This window comes from Saccopteryx leptura, chromosome 10, assembly GCF_036850995.1.
Source record: "Saccopteryx leptura isolate mSacLep1 chromosome 10, mSacLep1_pri_phased_curated, whole genome shotgun sequence".
In the NCBI taxonomy this organism is placed as follows: domain Eukaryota; kingdom Metazoa; phylum Chordata; class Mammalia; order Chiroptera; family Emballonuridae; genus Saccopteryx; species Saccopteryx leptura.
The window spans coordinates 63,148,708-63,175,694 of NC_089512.1; the positions used below are offsets into that span (position 1 = coordinate 63,148,708).

The window sequence follows — 26,987 nt, forward strand, 5'->3', positions numbered from 1 at the left end:
TTGAAAAAAAGAGAGGGAGAGAGAGAGAAAGTGGTAGGGGAGGAGTGGGAAGCATCAACTCATAGTTGTTGCTTCTCACATGTGCCTTGACCAGGCAAGCCCAAGGTTTTGAACCGGCGACCTCAGCATTCCAGGTCGGCGCTTTACCCACTGCACCACCACAGGCCAGGTAGTGTATATGTAGCCCTTTACAAGTTTATTAAAAGTTCTTACCCTCCAGAAAAAAAATAGCAGTGATTTAAAACTTTGTTTATATTACTGAGTGCATGGTTTTGTCAGCTGCCAGGCTCCTCCTAAAAAGGAGGCCCTTATTTTTCACTTTTTTTGTTTTGTTTTGTTTTTTTGATGACTTGTTTGGGATAGTAAAACAGTCATCCTATTGATCAGGATGTCTTAAGTCTCCAAACCCAGTAACCTCTTCCAGCTTGAATCAAGATGGTTTGGGCACGCCTGACCAGGTGGTGGCGCAGTGGATAGAGCGACTAGGATATGGAGGACCCAGGTTCAAGACCCCGAGGTCGCCAGCTTGAGTTCGAGCTCATCTGGTTTGAGCAAAAGCCCACTAGCTTGGACCCAAGGTTGCTGGCTCGAGCAAGGGGTTACTTGGTCCTCTGAAGGCCCATGGTCAAGGCACATATGAGAAAGCAATTAATGAACAACTAAAGTGTCGCAATGCACAACGAAAAACTAGTGATTGATGCTTCTCATCTCTCCATTCCTGTCTGTCTGTCCCTGTCTAACCCTCTCTCTGACTCTCTCTGTCTCTGTTAAAAAAAGAAAAAAAAAGATGGTTTGGGCACAAGAGCATGCAGATGTATGTCTCTGCTTTCTTATATTTCCTGCTAGAAATGTGAATTACTCACCTGCTCATCTTTTATTAGATTTAGATGAACATGCTGGGCCTGTTTGCATGAGCACTGTCCCCGGAGTCCCAGGTCGGGTCAGTGTGTGCCACTAGGCAGGAACGCCGAAAGCCATAACCTTGTCTAATGTATTAAATTCTCAGGAATCGGGATTAAAGGTTAACCAGCCAGCCTCCTTTGCTATAAGGTTGAATGGGGCAAAAGGAAAGATTGATGCAAAGGTGCACAGCCCCTCTGGAGCCGTGGAGGAATGCCACGTATCTGAGCTGGAACCAGGTAAGCAGGAGGTAAGGTGTGTGGTCCCAGCACCAGCACCTTGCCAGGAATGTTTCTGCCACTGTGCACCCTGATGGGGAGGACTCATTAGCTTCTGCAAGGGATAGACAGGGAGACACTTTGGGATTTAATAGCCACTCTTTTCTTTCTTTCTTTCTTTCTTTCTTTCTTTCTTTCTTTCTTTCTTTCTTTCTTTCTTTCTTTCTTTCTTTCTTTCTTTCTTTCTTTCTTTCTTTCTTTCTTTCTTTCTTTCTTCTTCTTCTTCTTCTTCTTCTTCTTCTTCTTCTTCTTCTTCTTCTTCTTCTTCTTCTTCTTCCTTCTTCTTCTTCTTCTTCTTCTTTCTTCTTCTTCTTCTTTCTTCTTCTTCTTCTTTCTTCTTCTTCTTCTTCTTCTTTCTTCTTCTTCTTCTTCTTCTTCTTCTTCTTCTTCTTCTTCTTCTTCTTCTTCTTCTTCTTCTTTCTTTCTTCTTCTTCTCCTTCTCCTTCTCCTTCTCCTTCTCCTTCTTCTTCTTCTTCTTCCTTCTTCTTCCTTCTTCCTTCTTCCTCTTCCTCCTTCCTCTTCCTCCTTCTTCCTCTTCCTCCTTTCTCTTCCTCCTTCTTCCTCTTCTTCCTTCTTCCTCTTCCTCCTTCTTCCTCTTCCTCCTTTCTCTTCCTCCTTCTTCCTCTTCCTCCTTCTTCCTCTTCTTCCTTCTTCCTCTTCCTCCTTCTTCCTCTTCCTCCTTCTTCCTCTTCCTCCTTCTTCCTCTTCTTCCTTCTTCCTCTTCTTCCTTCTCCTTCTCCGTCTTCCGTCTTCTTCTTCCATCTTCCGTCTTCCGTCTTCTTCTTCTTTTCTTCCGTCTTCGTCTTCCATCTTCTTCTTCCTTCTTCTTTCTTCTACCTTCTTCTTCTTCTTCTTCTTCTTCTTCTTCTTCTTCCTTTTCTTCCTTTTCTTCTTCTTCTTCTTCCTCTTCTTCTTCCTCTTCTTCCTCCTCTTTCTTCCTCTTTCTTCCTCTTTTCTTCTTCTCCTCCTTCTTCTTCTTCTTCTTCTTCTTCTTCTTCTTCCTTCTTCTTCTTCTTTCTTCTCCTTCTTTCTTCTTTCTTCTCCTTCTTTCTTCTTTCTTCTTTCTTCTTCTTCCGTCTTCCGTCTTCTTCTTTTCTTTTTCTTCTTCTTCTTCTTCCGTCTTCTTCCTTCTTCTTCTTTCTTCCTTCTTCTTTCTTCTTCTTCTTCTCCTTCTTCTTCTTCTTCTTCTTCTTCTTCTTCTTCCTTTTCTTCTTCTTCTTCCTCTTCTTCTTCCTCTTCTTCTTCTTCCTCCTCTTTCTTCCTCTTTTCTTCTTCTTCCTTCTTCTCCTTCTTCTTCTTTCTTCTTTCTTCTTTCTTCTTCTTCTTTCTTCCTTCTTCCTTTTTCTTCTTCTTCTTTCTTCTTCTTCCTTCTTCCTTCCTCCTCCTCCTCCTCCTCCTTCTCCTCCCCTCCTCCTCCTCCCCTCCTCCTCCCCTTCTCCTTCTCCTCCCCCTCCTCCTCCTCCTTCTCATCCTTCTCCTCCTTCTCTTCCTTCTCCTCCTCCTCCTCCTTCTCCTCCTCCTTCTTCTGCTTCTCTCCCCCTCCTCCTCCTTCTCCTCCCCCTCCTCCTCCTTCTCCTCTCCCTCCTCCCCCTTCTCCTTCTCCTTCCCTCCTCCTCCCCTCCCCCTTCTCCTCCCCCTCCTCTCCCTCCTCCCCCTCCTCCCCTTCTCCTTCTCCTCCTCCCCTCCCCCTCTCCTCCTCCCCTCCTCCCCCTTCTCTTTCTCCTCCTCCTCCTCCCCTTCTTCTTCACAAATACTGCTTTATTTTCTGTTCAGATTTCTTTCATATCACTGTCATTGTGATTTTCTGTCATTTTAAGAAAACCTTACAGATTTTTATTATATTTTGAACTTAGAACATAAATAAGTACACTTTGACCTGACTCACTTTAAGGGAAAGTCAGCTGATGTTCATCTTTAAATTTAAAAGAGAGCCTGGTTCTCCAGGATGTATCATGGCAATTGATTTTCTTGCCTGCTGCCTTGAGATGTGGAATTCTCTGATGCCAATTCACTTTAATGAGTCGTTTTGCCAGTAAACATTTATGAAGTGTCAGAGATTTGGCAGGAAGGTAAAGCTGAGCAAGACATGATTCCTACCCTCAAAAAGAAGCTCAAAGTCAAGTAAGGACCTGAGCACAACCCTGCAGTACACTGGGGAGGGCCCCATGTGATCACCAGTACCACAGGAGGATGGAGAACCAAACAGTCAAGATGTCAGAGCAGGAAAGGACAGTTTCTGCTGTGGCAAGGTCAGGAGGGCTTCTCGGAGGAAGTGAGCTGACAGTGGGCCTGCTGCTTGGGGAAGAGCTCTGTGATCATTGTCCTTAGGCATTTGCTGTGTATGCTGCTACCTGTACAGTGAGGATGGAAGTCAAGGACCTGTGTTAGCATTTAGACCTCTTTCTCCCACTGGGCATAAAGGAACAGGCAATAAGGAGCCTCAGAATGCACGAATGTGGAAGGCAGGTGCCCTGATGAAGTCTTGGTTTAAGTCTGATCACATCATAGAGAATGTGTTGAAATGTCTGACAGGTGGAGTGGCAGGCTAATGCTCCCAGAGAGGTCCATTTGAGAAAGTAACATTAATCAGCAGCCTTGGAAATGGAGAGGGGGTACGTGAGGCCAAAGAACTATAATGTTTGGTGACTGATTGACCATAGGGAATGCAGGGAAATTCAGAAAAGTTACATGTAGCTTGGTAATTGGGTAGAAAGATGATGTTCCAGTTAGCAAACTAGGGACAGCCAAGCTACAGGTACACAAGGACTAGTCAAAGTTTTACAAGGCCCTCATAAGGCCTTGTGGGGAGTTCTGAAGTGTCTCCCAGATATTCAAATAAGGATAGAGACCTCTAGAGCCATTAGGATTTAGCAAACAAGGGAATTTGGTATCTGAGACTGCCACATGCCACATTTAGGATGCCAAAACCAACTCAGACAATAAAGGGGTCTATTAATTCACATAACTGGAAAATTCAGGATATAAGGGGAAACTTCAGCAACAATTTAAATTCATCCATTCAGCTATGTTCTCCAAGGTCCCAAATATTCTATGCACTTTTTTGCTGTATGGGCCTCTTTCTGAGACTGGCCTTCCTATTGGTGACAAGATGGCTGTGGCACCTGACCAGGCGGTGGCGCAGTGGATAGAGTGTTGAACTGGGATTCGGAGGACCCAGGTTCAAGACCCCAAGGTCGCCAGCTTGAGTGCGGGCTCATCTGGTTTGAGCAAAGCTCATCAGCTTGGACCCAAGGTTGCTGGCTCGAGCAAGGGTTCACTCGGTCTGCTGTAGCCCCATGGTCAAGGCACATATGAGAAAGCAATCAATGAACAACTAAGGTGTCGCAACGAAAAACTAAAGATTGATGTTTCTCATTTCTCTTCGTTCCTGTCTGTCTGTCCCTATCTATCCCTCTCTCTGACTCTCTCTTTGTCTCTCTAAAAAAAAAAAAAAGATGGCTGCAGCAACACCAGATTTCCCATTTTCATACCACACCAAATCAAGAGAAACATTCTCTCCTCAAAAATCTTTGTCCTTTTTCAGAGGTCTCCAGCAAACTATCCCTCCTACCTCATTCAATACTGAACACGCATATCTGTTCCTGAGTCACTTCTTGTGGCTGTATGCCATGTGTTATGAGTGTTATGATATTTTCTCAATATAAGATGCACCATTTTTCAAAAGATTGGGGGTCTAAAAACTGGGTGAATGTTATACAGTGATTGTAGATTTTTTTACTTGCATTTCCTGCTTTTTCACGTGGATAAGGAGTTGTATGAATTTTATGATGAATAAAACTTGAGTTCAATAACTATGTAATACTTCCCCCCACCCCCAAATTTCAGGCCCCCAAAATAAGGTGCGTCTTATACATGGAACATCTTATACATTGGGAAATATGGTAATTGATGGCTTGGGGAAAGAAGGAGCTCCCCCACACACATTAGCTTGATTCAATCAAAGACCATACCTGATGTGGCTTTAAGGGAGAAGAGGCAGTTGCCCAGCAAGAGACTACTGGGGAGTGCAGTACTGTCTGCAGGGTGTGCAGAGGGCAGTTTCCTGTGGAGAGAGGGAGAGTACCAGAGGAGAAGAGAAGAGGGTGTGGGTGGAGCTTTATGGGTGAAGGGTGAGTCGAGAGGGAGAACAGACTACCTGCATCTGAGGTGAGTGCTTCGAGGCGGAAGGGGTGGTCAGTCAGTGCAGATACATGGATATTCTAGGTGTCCATTTCAGTTCAGATATGATCTTGCCACATGCTGTGACCGAGACCCACAGTGGAAAAACCTGGTTGTTACCCTGGGGGCAGTTGCTAGCTTGGAGCTTAACTAAGCAGCATTAACCCCAGTAGAACCACTTTTCTTCCCTTTCACGTAGCCAAGTAGAGGAACTTTGTGAGAAGTGAGCTTTTCATAAAGGAAGTGTTCTGAGGCAGAGGCCACAGAGGATTAAACGGAACCCGAGATTTGGATGCATTTCCCAAAGAGCTGACTAAGGTCACACAAATAGGCCCGTCTGATTTTGAAATCCAAACTGTCAGGCTCCAGGCTTCCAGTAGAACAGTTATCTTTTAAAGATTTAAAATTGGTCACGTCAGGTTGACTTCCTGTCCTTTGTCCTCACCTAACTCAGTGGTGTCCATTTGCTTGGTTTTACCCTGTGCTTTTGCTCACTCCTAGATAAGTATGCTGTTCGCTTCATCCCTCATGAGAATGGTGTCCACACAATCGACGTCAAGTTCAACGGGAGCCATGTGGTTGGAAGCCCCTTCAAAGTCCGCGTTGGGGAGCCGGGACAGGCGGGGAATCCCGCCCTGGTGTCCGCCTATGGCACGGGGCTTGAGGGAGGCACCACAGGTAACATACCTACCTGTACTTCTCATCCTTCATCGAGCCAGCTCCAGGGATGGAGCCAAATGGCAGTCTTCAAGTCTTGCCTACACTGTCCCCAGGGACACTGGGATAAGGCACGTTTTGGAAGCTCTTGTACCTCATTACTGTTTGTTGTACTTCAGCTGTCTTTCTTTGCCAAGTTCCTTGATTCTAGGACCAGGATGCTGATAGTGAGGGAATACGGCATAGCATCATTCATTTTGAGGGTTTCTTTGCCTGCACAGAATTCATGACGCATGAACAGGCCTCCTGGGAGGTCCCCTACCTGTTAGTGCCTTTACTGGTACCTAGGCTCCTGGAAACACATTGAGTTGGCAATAAGACCTGTCACGGTCTAGCTCCTCTTTTTAGACTCTGATGGAGTCTAATGGAGGAGGAGAAAAAACTGAAACAGTTGTAGAATTCTGAAGTTTTTGGACTCATTACAGTTTATTTTTAAACTTTGCTACAGATGGGGCACATTTGATTGTGAAAAATTTAGGTAGCAAGGAAGTATATGAAGTGAAACTCATTCCATCTGTGTCTCCATCCTTCTTCCATCCCGTCCAGGAGGAAGGACGCACAGCTAGTGGTCAGGGAAGCCCTTGGGCTTGTCCCTTTGTTAGTCTCCATTCTTGTGTTCACTTGGTTGCTTAGCTAGTGGTTCACTAGAACAGTAGACATATACTGTGGTTTTGCTTTTACATTGCTCACAAAAGTTAGGGGGTATTTCAAAATGAATGTGAAGCGATAAAAGAAGTATTTGATTGTTTTATATTAAACAAGAACATCAGAAAAGCAGACAACAAGTAAAAAAAAAAGTTGTTCGATTATGCAAACGAGATGCAAAACCAACTTTGATTTCATTGGTGAAAATGCACTGTACAAAAGGCTGGAAGTACTGAACTGTCTGCACGTTCCCTGACCCCTAATTTTTGTGAGCAGTATATTTTACAGAAATAATCTTAATGCACATATTGTTATACAGCTTGCTTTTTTCACTTGATATCTTAAAGAACTTTCCACATCAGAACATTCAGATCTCCCCCTGTGATGGCTGCATTAGTGTTCAGACCATGAACCTGGAGGTGGGCACTGGCTGGTGTCCATTGTGTCACCATTACGGACAGTGCCACACACCTTGCGAAATGCATTGTCCAGCTGCACTTCTCTGCAGGGAGAGTCTGCAGGCATGGGCTTTCTGGGACACAGTTTGCATGTGGGTGTTATTCTGGGGCCTCTGGAAGGCCGCCTGGTCCCAGTTTCTCCAGTTCCTTGTGTGTGCACACTGCTCTTAGCCTCCCCCGAGGTGTCAATGGGACAGAGCAGACCCACCTCTCCATGGCAGGGGGATGAATGGCTGTGCTTACCTGGGAGTGAGTGTCGTAAGTAGCTGAGGTGCCCTGCCCAGGTGCAGGAATGACTGACCTACTGATGTGACATCTGGGACTCTTGCCAAACAGTGGCCTCAACAAACCATCCACCAGGGTGGCATGAGTGCTTCTGGATTCCCCAGGCCTGTCTGGCTCCACACTGAACTCTGGTCCAGCAGCTTGTCATTTGTAAAAGGCATAGTAGTATGGTTTTACCCTGGGCAATGTCCATTTTACAGATGAGAAAAGTGAGACTCAGAAAGGTTGAGTTGCTCCCCAAAGCTTCTTAGCTAGGAGACGACAGAACTAAGAATCAGCCCAGGTCCACAGCCTCAGATCTTGTGCCCTTAATCCTTGAGTATTGCTGCCTCCCCAAATGTCTGTCTCACCCAGGGGCAGTGGCTGCACCCCAGGCCCACTTTGTGGTGGGGGGTCATAAACTAGGACCCCTGTCCTCCCAGCTGCCCTGGAATGTTTCCCAGGCCCTGGCAAGCCACCCACCATTGGAGGCCAGGTGGGGTCCTCCTGGCACTTGGAGCTACAGCAGGCCCTGCTCCAGGCCCCACAGTAACCACTGAGGTCCCCTGCAGCTGCCAGCAGCCACCTCACTCTCCTGCTGGGTCACACCTGCTGTGTCAGGGGCCTCTGCTTCCTCTTGGCTGTTCACAGGCCTTCTTAGGAGCTCGGGTTTCAAGCTGTGCTTTGCAAGCGCTGGATGCCACTGAGAGGAGCTGGTCTTGCAGGGAGACTCCCAACCGAGAGGGAGAGGCACAGAGCACGTCTGTTCCAAACCCTGTGTAAATATTACTCTTGTCAAGGGGAAGGCAGCTTGTTTTTCTAGCCCTCCTGCTCCCAAGCCTTCTCCCAAATATCCATCCCAAGATTACACAGCTGCAGTGTGCACGGAATGAAAAGGTGTCTGTGCTTGGCTGCCGGAGGGCTGGCATGCTGACCTTTGGAACAAAGCAAACTTCCCCATGTTTTTATGGGTGGACTTGCTGTATCTCTTGGCTCAGGTTTTAAATGGTCCATTCTGCAGGTTTGGGAGCAGAGGCATGTGGAGAATTCGGGATGGGACTCTGCTGCAGAGGGGTTGAGCTGTCTGGAGTTAGACAAGGGAGTTCCAGACTGTCTGGGTGGGAGAGCAGTTCTGATGAAATGCTCTAGTAACCCCAATGTGCACGAACAGAAGAGCCTCCTCCCCTCCTCGCCCACCTTAAAGGTGGAGCAGGGCTGCATCGCATGTGAGTTACACTCACAGGAACTCAGTTGTGCGTACAAGATGCCCCGAGTAGTGTGGTGTGTCAGTGGTTCCAGTGGAGGCAGTGGTGAGGAGACTCCTGCGTGTGCACTTTCTCTTGTCTTCTCTCAGACAAGTGCGTCAGCTCTGAGTTGGACACACTTCATGTTAAATCTCCGTTCTGCCATTCTCTATTTATGAGACTCGGCAAGTTATACGACCTCACTGAGCCTTCACTTCCTTCCTGTAAAATGGGAATAACAAGGGAGCTGACCTGGTAGGTTGTTCTAGGTAGCTGTTGTAATTCCTTACTTCCCTTTTTGTTGTTGTTTTTTTTTAAAGAGCCAGAGAGAGGGGTGTATAGATAGGGACAGACAGACAGGAATGGAGAGAGTTGAGAAGCATCAATCATCAGGTTTTTTTGTTGTGACACCTTAGTTGTTCATTGATTGCTTTCTCATATGTGCCTTGACTGTGGGCCTTCAGCAGACTGAGTGACCCCTTGCTCGAGCCAGCGACCTTGGGTCCAAGCTGGTGAGCTTTGCTCAAACCAGATGAGCCCGCACTCAAGCTGGCGACCTTGAGGTCTCAAACCTGGGTCCTCTGCATCCCAGTCCAACACTCTATCCACTGCGCCACCGCCTGGTCAGGCTCCTTACTTCCCTTTTCCCACCACATCTTCCCTGCCTTCCAGGCCCTCACAGTCTGGAGAAACTGAGTTTTATCAGAAATGGAGCGCTTGTTAAAAGGGTGGGTTTCCATATTGCCTTGCAGCTCCTTCCTGGGAATCGATCCCGTGCTCTCCACCCTTCCCACACAGCCCGCCGTAGCAGCTGCTGCCCAGTGGGCTCCTGGGCTGCACACTTTACATTCAGGGTTGAAATGGGGTGGGGAGGACAGAGGGTACTGGGACGAGAGCCTCAGGGGCTTCCAGAAACAGCTGGGTTGTTTGGGAGTAGTCTGATAGCAGTTCCTTTGTTTTATTGATAACCAGACAATAATTTTTTTCTCTGGCCTAAGAGCTATAATTAAACCAAAATAATTCCCAGCTGGGGCGCGTCCATGTCTCTGGGAAAAGCACAGCCCTGCATGGGGCTGCAATGCCAGGGGATGCCCTGTAGAGGGGCCCATAGCAGGCGTATAGTTGGTGTCTGGGCCCCCAAGGGGCCCTCACAAGCCCGCTCATTCCCCTCTGGACTGGAGAGAGGCGTGAGGGAGGGGCTTCTGCGGGGTATTGGGCTCAGGCAGAAATGCTGCTGTGGTGGTCTGGCCCAGCTTTCCTTCTGTCACTCTGTAGATGTTGTGAGGACAGTGGCTGCTATGGCCACCGCCCTGGCCATGCAGATGCAGGTCCTCATTGGATTTGGGCAGATGGTAAAAGAACTGTGGAGCCAGAAAATGGGGGGCCATTCCGTTCATTAGAGTCTCGTAACAGCCGACAAGCAAACAGGCAGGGAAGGCCACTTCCCTTTCTCCCTCCTAGACTCGTAGGCCCCCCACCAGCCTCAGCACTCCCCAGCCAGACAGGCTGGGCTGAGATCTCAGGGCTCCCAAGCCCCTCAGCACGCTCTCTCTTTTTCTCTCTCTGGACTTTCCAGCCAAAACCGGCTGGGGGAAAAATCCCTTCTCCAGCAAACAATGGCCTCTCCTAAGCAGGAAGGCAATCTGCAGTTTGCCACTTGCCACCCTGAGGGCGAGCACCCGCAGCCTTCCACAGACCACATGCACATGGTGCTGCCTGGCGCCAATGCAACAAGCGAGCAAAACTAAACACACTTGTTTCACACTTGAAACACATTGGTTTGCCCCAAAGATATCTATACAAGAGACCCTCTTGGGCCAGGACACAGATAGGGTGTCCTGGAGCTACATCTGGGGCATCTGAGGCAGCCTCATGGCCTGTCCAGTAGCCAAGAGATGGGCCTGGGCTCCAGATCTATGCAGACTTGTTCAAATCCCAGCTCTCCCTACCACTTCGTAGCTCTGACAGGCAGTGACTGAGCCACCCTGGGCCTCAGTGTCCTTTGTTAGCACAAGATCTGAAGCCCGAATGCTGTCCGTGGTGCTCCTGGCAGCAGCTGCTGTGTTGGTCCTGTTCTTGTTGCTGGTATTCTCCATGTCAAAGGAGGGGTCGTGGTGACAGATCCCAGTGTGGCTGCTCCAGTCTCTGGTTTAAGGCTGTAAAGGAGGAGGTGCTCAGATAGCTTGGCTTCTCCAAGTCCACCCAGAGGAGAAAAGAAAGGGCAGAGGGGCCCACGCTTCCCCACTCCCTGGAGGCGAAGCTGGACCTGTCAGCTGAAGCAGCACTCCAAGCTCACAGTCCCTCTCCGGCTTCTTGCCTTCAGCTCCTGCTCATGCCCAGAGGAGAGAACAGGGTGTCCAGGAGGTTGATACTGGTGGGTGAAATGTCAGCCACACGCCTGCCTGGGCCTTGGAAAGGGAGTAAACCATCCCCAAGGCCTGAGGTTCTCTGTGCCAGGAGTTCAAAGCTAGTACCAGTGGGTTCCCATGCCACCAGGTGACCCCTCTCTAAGGGATTCTGTGTGTGCCCCTGCCACTGCCTCAGTAACCCAGGGAGAGGTCCTCAAACTCTGCCCCCGCCATCCCTCCAAACCATCAATGTGGTGTTTACTCCCACTTCCTTTCCCCCAGGTATCCAGTCTGAATTTTTCATCAACACCACCCGAGCAGGACCAGGGACGTTATCCGTCACCATTGAAGGCCCGTCCAAGGTTAAAATGGATTGCCAGGAAACCCCAGAAGGGTACAAAGTCATGTATACCCCCATGGCCCCTGGCAACTACCTGATTGGCGTCAAATATGGTGGACCCAACCACATAGTGGGCAGTCCTTTCAAAGCCAAGGTGACAGGTAATCAAATGCCTTTGAAATTATTCCCCCCCCCCCCTTGTCAGAATATCAACAGAACTGTTTGATGGTAAAAACTGTGGGTGATTTTAGATATGTTGAATCTACTTTGAATCCTGATTATAAAGAAATGGTAGGACAGGTAAAGGGGAGTACATGTTTGAAACATAAAATTAGTAGGTAGAACCAGAGTGTAGAAGTTGAGAAAACATTTTAGGTGGTTTTCTGTTTGTAACAGGAAAAAAGGGATGTTTACATATTTGAAATCCTATGTGGTAGATTATATATTAGATCAGGACCTGAAAAATATCCCCACATTTCCCTTTACTTTAAAAATAATCAAAAGTTTTTATTAAATTTATAAAAATGTGCCTCCTTCAGAACACTGGAAAAAATATCAAACAGTAAAACCACCTCCCAGCCCCAGTCAAGGTAACCACCGTAAGTATTGTGGTCAATTCCTTCCAGGCGTCTCCCTCTACTTAATTTACTGTTATATAGGCAGTGTAAGTTCACAGCAGAAAAATTAAAAATTCAGATAGAAAAATCATCATCTTGCATACAGAGAGAATCATTTTTGATATTTTGTTACATGTCCTTCCAGATTTCTACACTGCTTATACATACAGGGTGGGGCAAAAGTAGGTTTACAGTTGTTTGTATGGAAAATATACAATAATTAGTAGCCCTGGCTGGGTAGCTCAATTGGTTAGAGTGTTATCTCTGTACGCCAAAGTTGTGGGTTCGATCCCCAGTCAGGGCACATGCAAGAATCAGCCAGTGAATGCATAAATAAGTGGAATAACAAATCTCCCTCTCTCTCTCTCTCTCTCTCTCTCTCTCTCTCTCTCTCTCTCTCCCCCACACACACTTTTTCTTGCTCTCTGAAATTAATACATACAAAAAAATTTAAATAATAATTTATGAATAATAACACACAAATGCTGTGTTTTATGTACTCACAACTGTAAACCCACTTTTGCCCCACCCTTAGAGTACTTTATGTCAAGTCAGTGGAGACGTGTGGATTCTACAGAGTGGCATGTGATTATGTGGGAGGGATCTCTAGGCCTTGTCAGCCAAGGCCAAACACGTCCATTGGCCTAGAAAGCCAGAATCCACTGGTATGGGCGAGACCCCGTGGGTTTAGAAGATATTATGGGTATGCAATGGGGAAGGGGTGGCTTTTGGATCCCAGTGTTGGGGTGCAGGGGCACTTGCTTCCTCTGGCTGAGAGACCCACTTGGTCTGGCCATTCATACTCTCCTTTCTCCCTTCCATGTCCTAGGCCAGCGTCTGGTCAGCCCTGGCTTGGCCAATGAGACCTCATCTATCCTGGTGGAGTCGGTGACCAGGTCGTCAACAGAGACCTGCTATAGCGCTATCCCTAAGGCATCCTCAGATGCCAGCAAGGTGACCTCCAAGGGGGCAGGGCTCTCAAAGGCCTTCGTGGGCCAGAAGAGCTCCTTCCTGGTGGACTGCAGCAAAGCCGGTAAGCAGCCTGGTCCTGCTCGTGGGTGGGAGTGGGGGAGCTGGGGCCACCATCTGCTTTGCTCTTCCCAGCTCCAGTCTGCCACCCTTCCATGTCATCCAATCAGTTGCAAGTTGCCATGTTTATTACCTTATTCTCTTACATTTAGTATTTTTAAATGATTTCCTCTCTTTTGCCTCTTGATTTTTATTTTTCAAATGACCTTTCACAGTAGATGGGAAGGTGTCATTATCCCCATTACAGATGAGCCAACTGAATGAATCAGTAACTTGGCATCTTCTCTGCTAATTACTTTAAATTTAATTGCAATTTGGACTTGGGTATTTGTTTGCATGTCAATGGTCTGGCATTGAGCACATCTGTGACCTTGGGAAAATTATTATTATTATTTTTTTTTTGTGTGTGTATTTTTCTGAGGTTGGAAACAGGGAGGCAGTCAGACTCCCGCATGCGCCCGACCGGGATCCACCCGGCATGCCCACCAGGGGGCGATGCTCTGCCCCTCTGGGGCATCGCTCTGCCGCAATCAGAACCATTCTAGCGCCTGAGGCAGAGGCCACAGAGCCATCCTCAGCGCCTGGGCCAACTTTGCTCCAGTGGAGCCTTGGCTGCGGGAGGGGAAGAGAGAGATAGAGAGGAAGGAGAGGGGGAGGGGTGGAGAAGCAGATGGGCACCTCTCCTGTGTGCCCTGGCCGGGAATCAAACCCAGGACTCCTGCACGCCAGGCCAACGCTCTACCACTGAGCCAACTGGCCAGGGCCTTGGGAAAATGATTAAATCTCTTTCTAAAAGTTAGTTTTCTCTTCTCTAAAATAGGAATGATAACAGCACCTTCCATAAAGTTCTTTTGAAAATAACTGAGATCAAAACAATCAACACCTACATACACAGCCCTTATTGTACCAAGGGCTTCCCATGTAATATTCCCCTAAACGTCACAACAAGCCCCAGAGATAGGTGCTGGTGTTACCCCCTGTTTACAGACTGGAAAGCTAAGACAAGGAGAGATGAAGTTTTATGTCCAAGGTCACCCAGCTAGGAAGTGGAGGGCAGGGATTTAAACCCACAGTGTCAGGCTCTATGAGTACTGCTCATAATCACCACGCTCTCCCACCTGTCAGGAGATCAGCATGATCATAGAAGCCGAACAGGCAGGGCTGGTATCATTCCTTCGGTTCACATATTCCTCCTCTTCCTCTGCCTTCTGGGATGCATCCTCACAGAGTAACCATCTTCCTCTGCTTCCCAGGTTCCAACATGCTGCTAATTGGGGTCCACGGGCCTACCACACCCTGCGAAGAGGTATCCATGAAGCACGTGGGCAACCAACAATACAATGTCACCTATGTCGTCAAGGAGAAGGGGGATTATGTTCTGGCCGTGAAGTGGGGAGAGGAACACATCCCTGGCAGCCCGTTCCACGTCACGGTGCCTTAAAACAGCTCTCGTCAAATCCTGGGAGGAGTTTCTGGTGGTTGTTTTTATTGCTTGTTTGTAACTCATTTTATACAAAGTCCTCACCTGTTTGCGGGTCTGAAACCCCATCCTGAAAACATTGCCATTCTAAAGTGCCTTTGGAAAGAAATCCTAGACTTGACTCATTAGGGACATATTGGGGACTCTTAAGAAATGCAAGTTTGTTCAGTGGGCTGAGCAAATCTGACCTCTGGTGGCACTGATCATCTCCTGCACACCAAGAACACAGGCAAGGCTGATGCTAACAAATGAAATTGGGTACCACTTTTTCTGAAACCAGACTGGGAGAAGGGGCAGGGGAAAAGAGGAGAGCTAGATGAGATGTCATTTACAAAGTTAGATGGCTTAAAACCAGCTTCATCTCTCCCAGTGCCCATATATGTAAGAAAGGGCTATTAGGTGGGCAGCATTGTTGTAACAAGTCATTACCACCCCACCCTGCTCTGTGGCCTTTTTACAACGTGATGACAGGCTGGCCTGAATGGCCTCCTACTGCCCCTCCCCTCATTCTGCTGATTATTTCCCTGCAGTCACAACGTGTGGCCACCTTGGCAGTCAGGTTTTTGTTCTTGTTTTTAAAATCCATTTCAGTTGCCGGGTCTGAGGAAATTCTGTGGTGAAAAGCAGTGCCATCCCCTCCTCCACTTGCCAAAGATTCCTTTTTTAACCAACACTAGCCCTTGTGTTTAACACACACTGTAGCCATTTGTGAAGCTGATAAACCTTACCAGTGCGTTCAAAGTCACCAGGGCGGGGGGGGGGGGGGGTCCGTGTGTTCACAGAAGTCTGCATGGGACTTAACACTCCACACTCACCCCAGTCTGTCTCCAGGGTCACTCTTTCTGGAAAATAATTATAGATTGGAAAGAACACAACTGCTATTTTTTGAGAGTCAGGGAATCACTGGGGGGTTTGAAGGACTGTTTGGCAGAAATATTAAAAGCTGTGTAGCTGACGGTGGCTGTGTATTTGGCCCTGGCCACGTGTCATCCAGACAGTGTTTGGGAAGCAATATGCAGGTACAAGATTCCAAAAATGGAGTGTAAAGCATTGTGCCCACCTCCCTGCAGACCTGTGTTCAGGGACACTGGCAGACTGCAGGGCCCAGGTGTGGAGTGTGGTCCAGGCAGGCACACCCTTCTGATTTGCTGCTCAGTCCTGAGGAGGTGGCACTGTGGTTGAAGGTGCCTCTGTGGGTGGGACAGGGGGTCAGGCTAGTTGGCAGAAGCCCAATATCAGAAACTGCGGCCCGAAGCCTCATGTGAAAGGACCACAGGCCTCATAAACTGGGGCATGGAAGCGAAACTGGAATCAAATGCTGACTGTAAATTGTATCTTATAACTTATTAAATAAAATGTTTGCTCCTTAAAGCTCCCCTGGTGTTCTTAGAGAGTGTCACTTCTGAATAAATGGTTTAAGTCTGACCGTCTCTTCCAAGCCCTGGCTGAAAGGACAAAATTAGCAGCCTGGCTCTTTGCAGTAGAGGTCCAGCTTCTCCGTGAGCCTCTGGGCGTTCACCAGACAGGGCTGTCTGAGGGTGCGTGGCACTGGCCAGGGGGCGCCTGGGCCCCAGCACCCACACAGCCGCTCAGGTTTGCTGGGGCTTGCCTTGGGGGAGCCCCACATATGAAACCTACCTAGGAAAAGGGTGGGGTTTAAGAAAGAGAAAGCCTTTTTCCTAATTATATGAGAGACCCTAATTTTAGGGAATTTATTCAAACGAAAAGCTATGTCCCCTCTCATCCCACTGCCCTTGGACAGCAGGGCTCGTGTTTGGTATTACAGTCGTCCTCTCTCCTCTTCCTCTGCTGCTCCTTCCTGTGACAGAGAGCTGCTTGCTGCACACTTAGGACGCACCCAGTCCCTTGCCTCCTCACCCTACAGTGTTCTGTGACACCATTTTATGGTGACAACTCTAACTCAGGTGCACAATGGTATGTTTGTAGTCTCAGAGCTCACTTGGGGTGGACCTTGGGTCCCCACCTATGTGTCTTCCAGAGAGGGAGCTCTACCTCCTGGTTATCCTGCAGGAGCCCCTGATAGGCCCCTGGCAGTTGCCATAGTGATGGGAAGTCCTAGCTGCCCCCCCCCACCACCACCACCACCACTGAGGTGGTGTATAGGGAAAGGCAGGGGAAAGACTCTCTTCTTTACCCCTTTGTTGATCAGGGTGGCATTTGTTTACCTCTAGGGTTGGGGGAAGGTTAGAGGGGAAGGAGGTTTTCTCCTGCTCCTTCTAGAAGGAACACTTACTGTGGCCTGGACTCCCGACCAGGGCTGTGGCCTTTGAGGAGTGCAGGCTTTGCTCAGCCCTGGGGTCTGGACAGGCCACAGTAGGCTGGGTTTGTCCACAGAGGAGCACAGGGACACAGCCGTTGTTGTTTTCTCTACCCTGTTGAAGCCTGGCTGGTTTCTGGTGAGGCAGCACTTGTCAGTAACAGAATGGACTTTGGCATCAGGTACCTTTGGGCTTAAACATTGGCTCAGCCATTCACTGGCTTTGTGGCCTTGGGGAGATTGCTTCACCTCTTGGTGTGCCACCCTTCAGTGGTTACCACGAGCACATAAAATCCCGCGGGGAGCTAGGAGTCCCAGCCACTGCTATCTGCTAGAGGTGACTGCCTCCCACTAGGGCTGCTTGCTACCTCCTGGAGCTGCGCCTGGCTGTCCCCTGTCAGTTACTTCAAAGACATCTCAGGGTGAAATCTGTACCACTGCTGGTCAATGGCTAGAGCCAAAGGGCAGCTCTTATCTGCACCTGGACTGGTTGCTATGGGAACCGGCTAGTGTTTGTGCAAACACCTTAAAAACAAACTTAACCCTGGACTGGTCATGTACCAGACCCTTTCCAACTTTCCCTGGTTGACTTTGCCCTTTCCTGCCAGGAGCAGGCTGGAACATCACTCTTTAGTGGCTGAAGGAAATTATTTCAACACCAGCTGCCCTGAAGAGACCCTCACCCAGGGGAGGCCCTGCCCCCTTTGAGCCCAGATTGCTGCCTCTTCCTCATCAGATTTCCTTCTGAAACCCAGGGAAGACTCATCAGCAGTGCTGCCCAAAAGGAAACATTTAATTAACATTTAATGTCTCTGTTTCCAATGTGCTTATAAATACTTGGACCCTTGACCACATGTCTAGTCTTAAGACTTCAAAGCGGCCTAGAAAGCCACATTTTGATGAGTTTGGTGTAAAATGAATCAGGCACACGGGGATTTAATTTCCCTTGAAAATTGAGCAGCCTGAAAAATTAGCAGAATAAAGGTTAATGGCAAAATGAGCCCTCCATCTTTGTCAATCCCCCAAATTTGTATTTTAAAACAGGGAACAAGATTGTTAATATAAGTGACCTTTGGCCTTCGTGCTGGGCCTGATGGAAGCAGGGTCTGGAAAAGAAATGGAATCTGTCCAAGTCTCCATTACCTTGGAGGGGAAGGGGCTTTGTAAGCAGAGGAGTCCACTAATGAAAACTCCCAGAAAGAACGCTTCTTGTTTAGCTCATTTTCCCCCTCCTCACAATAGCAAATCATGCCTCTAGGAGCGGGTTAAAATGTCACATCGCTTAAGGCAAGCTTGAATTTGATTTATTTATTTTTTCTTCTGGCTTTGTCCTAAGGATACTGCCCAAACACATGGTGGGAGAAATCTTTTTAAACAAAGGGATCCTTTTTGCTTTGTGATAAGGCTGCTGTCTGGATCCCTGAGCCCACAGGGGACCAGCTCATGTGCAAGGAATTTAGGGTGGCCCACCCCACACTCCTCTGTCTCCCTCAAGAGTTCTAGCACGCAGGCAGGACAAGCCTGACTTGTGCCTCATATCCAAGGGTGTTTCGAATTTTGGACTTGCTTATCTTCCCAGGACAAAGCTCAAATAATGAAAGAATCTGCAGGCTTTTACTGCCCACATTACTCCCTCTATTGTGACCTCCGCCTTCCCAGGCACCAGGACACCTCTCCCTGTCCCGTGTGGACATTGTTAGGGCAAAGCTCATGCTGAACGCTGGTGGGTAATCTCAGAGAAGGAAAATGACAGAGGTGGAAACGCCAGCTTCGGGCTCAGCTACAAGCAGCCAGTGTGCATGCGTAGCAACAGAATGACTGGGTGTGCGAGAAAGGCTCAGAAAGCAGTGGGTTGGATGTTGCAGGTTCAAGTCTGCATCCCAGTTCAGCCCTGTTGGCAGTTGGAACACCTCAGACAATTACCTGCTCTGTCCCCTCATCCATAAAATAGGAAAACAATGGGAAATTCACAGTCTAAGATTAACCTCTAGAAAGACCCCAAAACACATCCATTCCTTAACTGGTTGGGCAAACCATTTTCCACCCAGAGCTGCTGGGAGAGGGGCTGCCTGAGTGTTGGGGAGAAAGATGGCTCACCAAGGCAGTGTGGAAGGGAACCTCAACAAGTAGAGGGGGCTTGTGGGGAAGCCATTTAATATGGTGGTCACAAGCATGGGCCAGTGAGTTCAAATCCCCACTCTACCACAGCCTCAGGTATTTATTCTCGGAATGCAGTGCCTCCACCCTCTCGCCAATGAATTGGGGTCATGAGATCTACTTGAGCCTGACCAGGCGGAGGTGTAATGGATAGAGCATCGGACTGGGATGTGGAGGACCCAGATTTGAGACCCCGAGGTCGTCAGCTTGAGCGCGGGCTCATCTGGTTTGAGCAAAGCTCACCAGCTTGGACCCAAGGTCGCTGGCTTGAGCAAGGGGTTACTCGGTCTGCTGAAGGCCCGCGGTCAAGGCACATATGAGAAAGCAATCAATGAACAACTAAGGTGTTGCAACAAGAAACTGATGATGGATGCTTCTCATCTCTCTCCGTTCCTGTCTGTCCCTCTCTCTGACTCTGTCTCTGTAATAAAATAAAATAAATAAAAGAAGGTTGTTTGTGTAAAAAAAAACAAAACTTAGAGATCTACTTGATAAGAGTATCCTGAAGATTAACAGACAAACGTATGTAAAGAGCATATCACAGGCCTGACCTGTGGTGGCGCAGTGGATAAAGCGTCGACCTGGAAATGCTGAGGTCGCCGGTTCGAAACCCTGGGCTTGCCTGGTCAAGGCACATATGGGAGTTGATGCTTCCAGCTCCTACCCTCCTTCTCTCCCTTTGTCTCTCTCTCCTGTCTCTCCTCTCTAAAATGAATAAATAAAATAAAATAAAAAAAGATATAAAAAAAAACATATCACAGTGCCTGGTCATGGTCAGGGTTCACAAAATTACTGCTATGTGTGTAAGGTGCCTAAGATGATTTTCTGCACTGACAGTTTAAAGCCAGGAGGGGCTACAAGGACAGTGAAGACTACGACCTTTAAAAGTTTCTGGGCCGAGCCCCAGGCTTTGGATTGGGGTGGAGCCTCGTCAGTGGGCGGGGATGGGCCAACAACCGAAAGCAGAACAAGGTGGGGCTGTTGGCCGGAGGGAGTGGCCCGAAAGGTAAGAGCAGGCGCGCTCTGGAAAGGCCCAGCTGACACCCGACCGCCCCTAGCTCCTCAGCTTTGGTGTCCCCTTTCCCTTACACAGGCCTGGGGGCTGACCTCGCACCTTCCCAGAAGTTATTGAGTGGGTTTTAAACGGCTTAATACATCTAGAGTAAAAATATTATCATCCTAAAAAACTCTTGTTAGTGGCCCTGGCCGCTTAGCTCAGTGGCAGAGCGTCAGCCTGGCGTGCAGGAGTCCCAGGTTCGATTCCCGGCCAGGGCACACAGGAGAAGCGCGGAGAAGCGCCCATCTGCTTCTCCACCCCTCCCCCTCTCCTTCCTCTCTGTCTCTCTCTTCCCCTCCCGCAGCCAAGGCTCCATTGGAGCAAAAGTTTGCCGGGGCGCTGAGTGGTCTCTGCCTCAGGCGCTAGAATGGCTCTGATTGCGGCAGAGCGACGTCCCAGATGGGCAGAGCATTGCCCCCTGGTGGGTGTGCCGGGTGGATCCTGGTTGGGTGCATGCGGGAGTCTGTCTGACTGCCTCCCCGTTTCCAACTTCAGAAAAATGCAAAAAAAACAAAAAACAAAAAAAACTCTTGTTAGCCCTAGTCACTTCTTATGATTACTTTTTTTTTTTTTTTTTTTTTTTTTAAGGGAGCTTGCCTAACGATCACCAAGGCGGTGATAAAACCCGGGAAGCCTAAATTTAGGAACAGGGGTCTGGCATAGGGCGGGCACTCGGCATCCGAAGGCGGCTTTCCTTGTGGGCCGTGAGCTGTCCTTGGGACCGCGAAGGCGGCACTTTGGGGCTCCTCTCTGCATCCCCCATTCACCTCCCTTCCTGGGGGTGCCTGTCCACCCTGCCGCGGAGCCCGGATTGGCGCCGCCTGCTCAGTCCGGTAGTCCGCCTCGAGGGACAGCCAGCCGGCTGTCATCGCCATGGTGACCGCCAGGGGTCGCCTTGGACACGTAAACTGGGGCACAGAGGGCAGCCCCTGAGGGTGGAAGGCACAGGGTCTCCGAAGCCCGGAAGAGGGGGACACCCACCTTTGCCCACGCGAGCTCTCGGCACCGTATTACCTACCAGCCTGGAATGGCGGCGGTCTGGGTCAGGGAGATTTTCACGAGTTCTGGGATCAAACCCCGCCCCTGAGTGCTGCCACCCCTCCGCCCAGCGACCATGGACTTTCTTCCCTCCGACCTTCCCCACCCAGCTGCAACCGAGGTAAAGTGAAATGCTGCTACTCATCATGAGCTTGTTTCTGAGCACCGCCTGTAGGCCCAGCAGTAGCCTCAGAGGCGCACTGAACATGCAGATGCGGTGCTGAGCATGACGGGGCACAGAAGCGCAAGCTCCGCAAGGGCCCGGCGTTCTGTCGGTTTTGTTCACTCGCAGCTCCTGGCACATAGAAGGCCCTTGGAATGGAAAGAATGGTGCTGACGGCCAGGTTTGAAAAGCCGGGATTAAAAAGGTGTTTGCACAATTAATCAGTGATTACTGTGAGCTCTCTAAGGAGATGTACAGACCCAGGTTGTCCCACTTAACCAGCTGGCTCTTAATCTTCCCAAATCTCCCAAACTCCCTATGGCTCTCATTTTCCAGTTGGGAAGACTGAGGCACAGAGGACAGTTTCTGCAGCTGTGTTCTTTCTTGTCTTTCAGACTGGGGGTCCCAACCTGAAACAATCTTCCCCCACTCTGCCTGACTCACTCCTGTTTATAGTTTGGGTTTCAATCAAAGGGCACCTCTTCTAGGAAGCCTTCCTTGACCACTCTCCCTGCCTTCCCTTCCACCCACCCAGTTATGTATGAGTCTGTCTTGACTTCTGGACTGTGAAACCCTGAGGGCAGGAAGCACATGGACTCTGTCCCTCCTCATCTACCTTTTGTACCTGGCTCTACAGGGTCAAAAGCAAATGAATGTTTGTTGAATGAATAAATGAGAACACACCCAGCAGGAAGTGAAAAGTTGAGTGGCTTCAAGGCATTGTGGGTAACCTCCTTCTCACTGGCACTCAACCCTAGAGGGCCCTGGTCTGGGAGGCGGAGGGTGCTGCGGAGTACCAGTGGGTCCTCCTCTGTCTCACCCTGCCTGTGTCTCTCTCATAGCGCTTGCCACACTTACATGGCAGTTTTGTGTTTGTAATACATGACATGGGTTTTGGAGTCAATCCCAGAGTGGCCATTTAATGTTACTGAGCTCAGTGTCTCATCTGGAAAAGTGAGGTAAGAAGCCTGTTAGTAAATTGCTGTGAAGATTAAGTGAAATCCCTCAGTAAAACCCCAGCTCAGGACCCGAGACAGTGGTACCACCACATACTAGCCATGTGCCTTGGAGCAGGCACATCATTTCCCTAACCCTCCATTTCCCCATCTGAAAAGGAGGCCACAAGAGCCCCAGTAATCGAGGGAGTAATTAAAGGCAGATGGAGCATCACTCCACAGCGGGGACAAGCAGCTGCTTGTTAAACAGCCACTGACACTCAGGGAAGGCTTCCTCCGTGCCAGGCACTGCCCCAAAATGTAATACAGTGGCCTAATGTCATTCTCTCAATACTAAGGGTGCTTCTCATTATCATGCCCTTGGGCTGATGAGGCCACGCAGCTGTGGAGTGGCAGGGCTGTGTCTAAGCAGTTGGCATCTAGAGTCACCATGGCAAACCCCGCCCCCCAGCCATGTGTCCAAAGCTTCCTGAGGGAGGAGACTAGGTCTCTCTTTGGACCCCCCAGGGATACCTGGTACATAGTAGTTGTACACTGAGCTTTGCTAAATGGAATGGAGGCTATGGCACACCATGCACCACCCCCAGGACCTTCTGGGTATGAGGCCTGGGGCCCTGAGTCCCTCTGGGCAGAACATGGCCTCCTGCCAAGCACCCTGGGGTGGGTTGTGGTGGCTTTGCTCTCTTTTCTAGCCTGGTCTCCCCTACAGGCTATGAATGGCCCCAGGTCCCCAGTGCCCCCAGCCCCTCCTCTCCAGCAAGGCATTGACCACCTAACCCTCATTGACTGCACGTATCCTTGGAGATAAGACACCAGCAGTGCAAACACAGGCCAGAGAACTGTGAGCAGAATGTTTCTAACCTCCCCCACTTCCCCCTCCCTGCCATGAGGGATCTGTTCACTTCCCAGAACCAAGCCTACTGGCAGGAGCAGATCTGGAAAGAGGCCGCTGCCCGAGTCACCTGGAAGATCAACTGTGGCCACAAATACCTGAAGGAGGAGCCTCTGCCCAGGAAGTTTTTCCAGAATGTCCCCTTCAGCTCAGCCCTGGGAGTGGAGTCCTTGCCTGCCACCAGCTTCCCTGACAGAAGGATTGGACTGCGAGACACCAAGGGGGTCCAGGATCAGCTATCAAGGAAAGTGGGTGTCCAGAGCCCCCCGACCAGGGAAGATAAAGTCTCAGAGGCCCAAGGAGCAACTCAGGGGCCAGTAGGCCAGACCAAACCAGGGGGCTTAGAAATGAGGCAGGTGCCCCCGAGCACCCTGCAGCTGCTCTTCCAAGGCATCTCCCACGACAGCCAAGGCCTGGCCTTGTACCTCCGGGAGAGGCGTCGGCAGAAGCCACAGGGCCACCACTGTCGCGCCATTGCAGGCCTCTGCAAGCAGACACAGCCCCCCCCCCCCCCCCCATGCTCTCTGAGCAGCCCAGGCACCTTCACACTTTCAAGCCTTTCCACATTCTGGTTTTTGTACCTGGAATATTACTCCTGTCCCTTGTTCTGCTGGCTAACTTTCACATGTCACCACCTTGGGGAAGTCTTCTGAGTGTCCTCCAGGTAGATTTGAGTTCAGCTTTGTGCTTCCGCAGCTTTCGGAGTCTCAAAAGCCCCCAGGCCCACTGTGTCACCATTCCTTGAGTATCAATCTGGCCTGGTGAGCTCTTTGGGTTTCAGGACTTCTTAGTTAATTTTATTAATGTCCCCCCAGCTCCCAGCTTGGGGCTGGCACTCAATCACTATGGAATAAATGAGCAAAGGAATGAATATGGACTAGAGGATGAGGCCTCCATTTGAAACCAGGGAGTGTAAGTTCAAGTCCTGGCTCCCCCACTTCCAAGTTGTATGAACCTTAACTTCCCTGTGCATTAGCTTCCAAATCTGAAAAATGGGAGTAAATTAGTATCTGCCTTCCTATGTCACAGAGTTTTGGGGAAATCAGGTGACAAAGTGCCTTGAACAGGAATTATCCCCACAAAAGCCCCATGAGGTGGGTAGGACAAACATTCATTCATTCAGCATGTGATCCTTCCATTTGGAATCCCAACTCTGCCCCGAATGAGTTTTTGAATGAGCAGTCTCAGAAGAATGACTCAATTTGAAATTAGGAGGTCTGGGTTTGAATTCTGGTTTGTTCATTTATTCATTCATTCAACAAATGTTTATTAAGCCCCTGATATATGTCAGGCACTTTTTGTCCCTGGTACCACAGAGAACAAGATGGACACAGTCCGTCACAGAGGGTGGACAACAACAGATGTGTGATGTCATGCCCATGGTACAGAGCACTGCTTTTCTTTTCTTTTCTTTTCTTTTTTTGTTACAGAGAGATAGAGAGAGGGAAAGATAGGGACAGACAGACAGGAAGGGAGAGAGATGAGAAGCATCATTTCTTTGTTGCGGCACATTAGTTGTTCATTGATTACTTTCTCCTATGTGCGTTGACCAGGACTATGGCCAAGCCAGTGACCCCTTGCTCAAACCAGTGACCTTGGGGCCAAACCAGCAACCTTGGACTTCAAGCCAGCAACCTTTGGGCTCAAGCCAGTGACCATGGGTCATGTCTATGATCCCATGCTCAAGCCAGTGACCCCACGCTTAAGTCAGATGAGCCCATGCTTAAGCCAGATAAGCCTGTGCTCAAGCTGGCAACCTTGGGGCTTTGAACCTGGATCCTCAGCATCCCAGGCTGATGTTCTATCCACTGCGCCACCACCTGGTCAGGTAGAGTGGAATGTTCTTACACTGAAAAATTATTTCTTGTTTATCTGAAATTCAGCTGTAACTGGGCATCCTGTATTTTATCTAGTAACCTGATATTTACAGTTGGAAGCTGATTTTGGATGTCCTCCTGGGTTCAGACAGGGTCAATGCTGGGTACAGACAGGGGACTGTTTTCCTTCATAGTGGTTCTGCTTAAACTCACAGTTGCTCTGGAACATTCTGTAAGCTTCTGGCCTCATGCCCCTAACCCAACCAGTTCAGGGTCCAGATGGGGAATAGATGAGAGACTTCTGCTGACCCCTTCTTCAACCTCCCCAACATGGTTACAGACCGAAGTTGTGTCATCCCAGTGGGTGCAAAGAGCCATGGGAAAGAAGGGTTAAAGGCATTCATTGTCTGGGCCCCAGCTGGGTTAGCCCCTAATGCCCTCTTATGCATAGAAAGCACCAGTTTAATGCCTGGCACATAGTAAGTGCTCAACAAATGGTGACTGGCATTATTATTGCTATTATTATTTTTCCAACAGACAGGATTTGCAACCTATGGGCATTTGGGGGGAGGGGGCTAGTTCAGCCTTGGGCAGGACCCTGGAGGTGCTTACCCTGGAGCAGTGGGATGGGTGGGTATCACTAGACAGGAAGAGCAATGTGATGAGGGGTAAGTGAGCTTGGGGTACGGATGGAGTTAGTATAGTTAACAATTGAAATGGCCTGCACGCCACCCATCAGGGCACATCCTGGCTTCTGATCCAAAGCAGGGTCTTAAGGTTCCCATGCTATGCCAAGCATACCCATTAGTTACTGGATCCCAGGGAGGAATGGGGGTCCTATGGGGGTCAAGGGGAAAAAGAGGCAGTGGCCATTCCCAACTGAACAGAGGTTGTATTTAACAACCGGAGCAGTCATAGCAGCGTATGCCTGGCGACCCTCAGCTCTCCGGGTTGGGTGAGAGCTGGCTGGAGGGGTGCTGGCCACAGCTCAACCAGGCCTTTGCTGTGTTTCAGGGGGTGCCATGAAGGACAGCAGGCCTTCAGTGTATGCCAGGTCCCAGTCCATCACACAAAGCTTTTACGTGAAAAGTGATGTCTTCCATTTTCCACGGTGAACAGACCAGCTAATGTGAACTTGCGCAGGATTCAGGAATGGCTCCTTCCTTTTCCCTTGGTCTGTCTGGACTCTGCGGAGGTGAGATGCTCCCAACACCACCTGTCCTCCCTGTCTGTGCAGCCCTGCCTCTGCTGAGCACGGATGGGCACGAGTGGTGCCGCCAGCATTCAGGGAGGCCCGCTCGCGGCCTCTTACCCTGGAGCAGTGGGATGTATGCCCTCAGTGACCTCAGCCTGTGCCACTTTCCTGGGGAAACAATGGAGCCTCCACGTGCTCCAGCTTCAGACCTGGGCAGGGAGGCCTCACCAAGTCTTTAGGTGCTAAGAGGATGGAGAATATGTCCCTGCCCTCACTCACTCACATTCTGTTGCAGGGACCCACAGCCGAATTGATTGGTCCCAATGTATTCCACAGTTTAGGGAAGAAATTGTTTCCTGAATCCCAGTTGCTTAAACCAATAAAGACATTTCTTAAAGCACAGTGCAATCTGATATTCCGTGGCCACCTGCCACATCGGACCTGGGGATCCAGGCTTCTCCCACCTGGTGGCTCTGCAGTCTTCGAGGACCTCAGAGTCCTGCCCTGAGCCCTCTACATCAGCTGGGGGCTGGGGAAGCGAGACAAAGAGCCTGGAGAGGAGTGCCCATTCTTCACTCCCTGGCATGGAGCGGGCAAACATCACTGCCTATCACAGTCTATTGGCTATGTGACTTCTAGGTGCGAGAAGGCCCCACTGTACCCAGGTGCCCAGGAAGAAGAGGAGAAAGGGTTCCTGACACCTAGCCTGTTTCTGCCACAGTGCCTGGTGAGGCTTGTGATCTGGGGGTCGATTTGCTCAGCCACCACCCTAAATTCCAAAGTCCCCTCCTGTAGTAGTTTGCTAGGGCTGCCGTAACAAAGTACCGCAAACCGGGTGACTTTAGTCATAGACATTTGTCTAGCAATCTGAAAATCTAGACCTCTAAACGCAGTGCTCCCTCTGACACCGGCAGGGGCGTCCTTCCCAGCTTCTT

General features: G+C 49.5%; 1 protein-coding gene across 9 annotated transcripts in view; it reads left to right on the forward strand.

The window, feature by feature from the left end:
• The window catches only part of FLNB (filamin B), a 159,986-nt gene extending 144,112 nt beyond the window's left edge, over positions 1 to 15,874 (forward strand). For 4 of the 9 annotated variants that reach the window (XM_066351531.1, XM_066351533.1, XM_066351535.1 and 1 more), the window contains 6 exons: positions 1,007 to 1,139; positions 5,859 to 6,035; positions 11,316 to 11,534; positions 11,913 to 11,972; positions 12,820 to 13,023; positions 14,273 to 15,874. In XM_066351531.1, the coding sequence (XP_066207628.1) occupies positions 1,007 to 1,139; positions 5,859 to 6,035; positions 11,316 to 11,534; positions 11,913 to 11,972; positions 12,820 to 13,023; positions 14,273 to 14,460 (981 nt within the window). In that variant the 3' untranslated portion in view covers positions 14,461 to 15,874. The remainder of the gene's footprint in view (positions 1 to 1,006; positions 1,140 to 5,858; positions 6,036 to 11,315; positions 11,535 to 11,912; positions 11,973 to 12,819; positions 13,024 to 14,272) is intronic. The other 5 variants (XM_066351534.1, XM_066351538.1, XM_066351539.1 and 2 more) reach the window with 2 other exon arrangements.
• Positions 15,875 to 26,987: the final 11,113 nt, after the last annotated feature.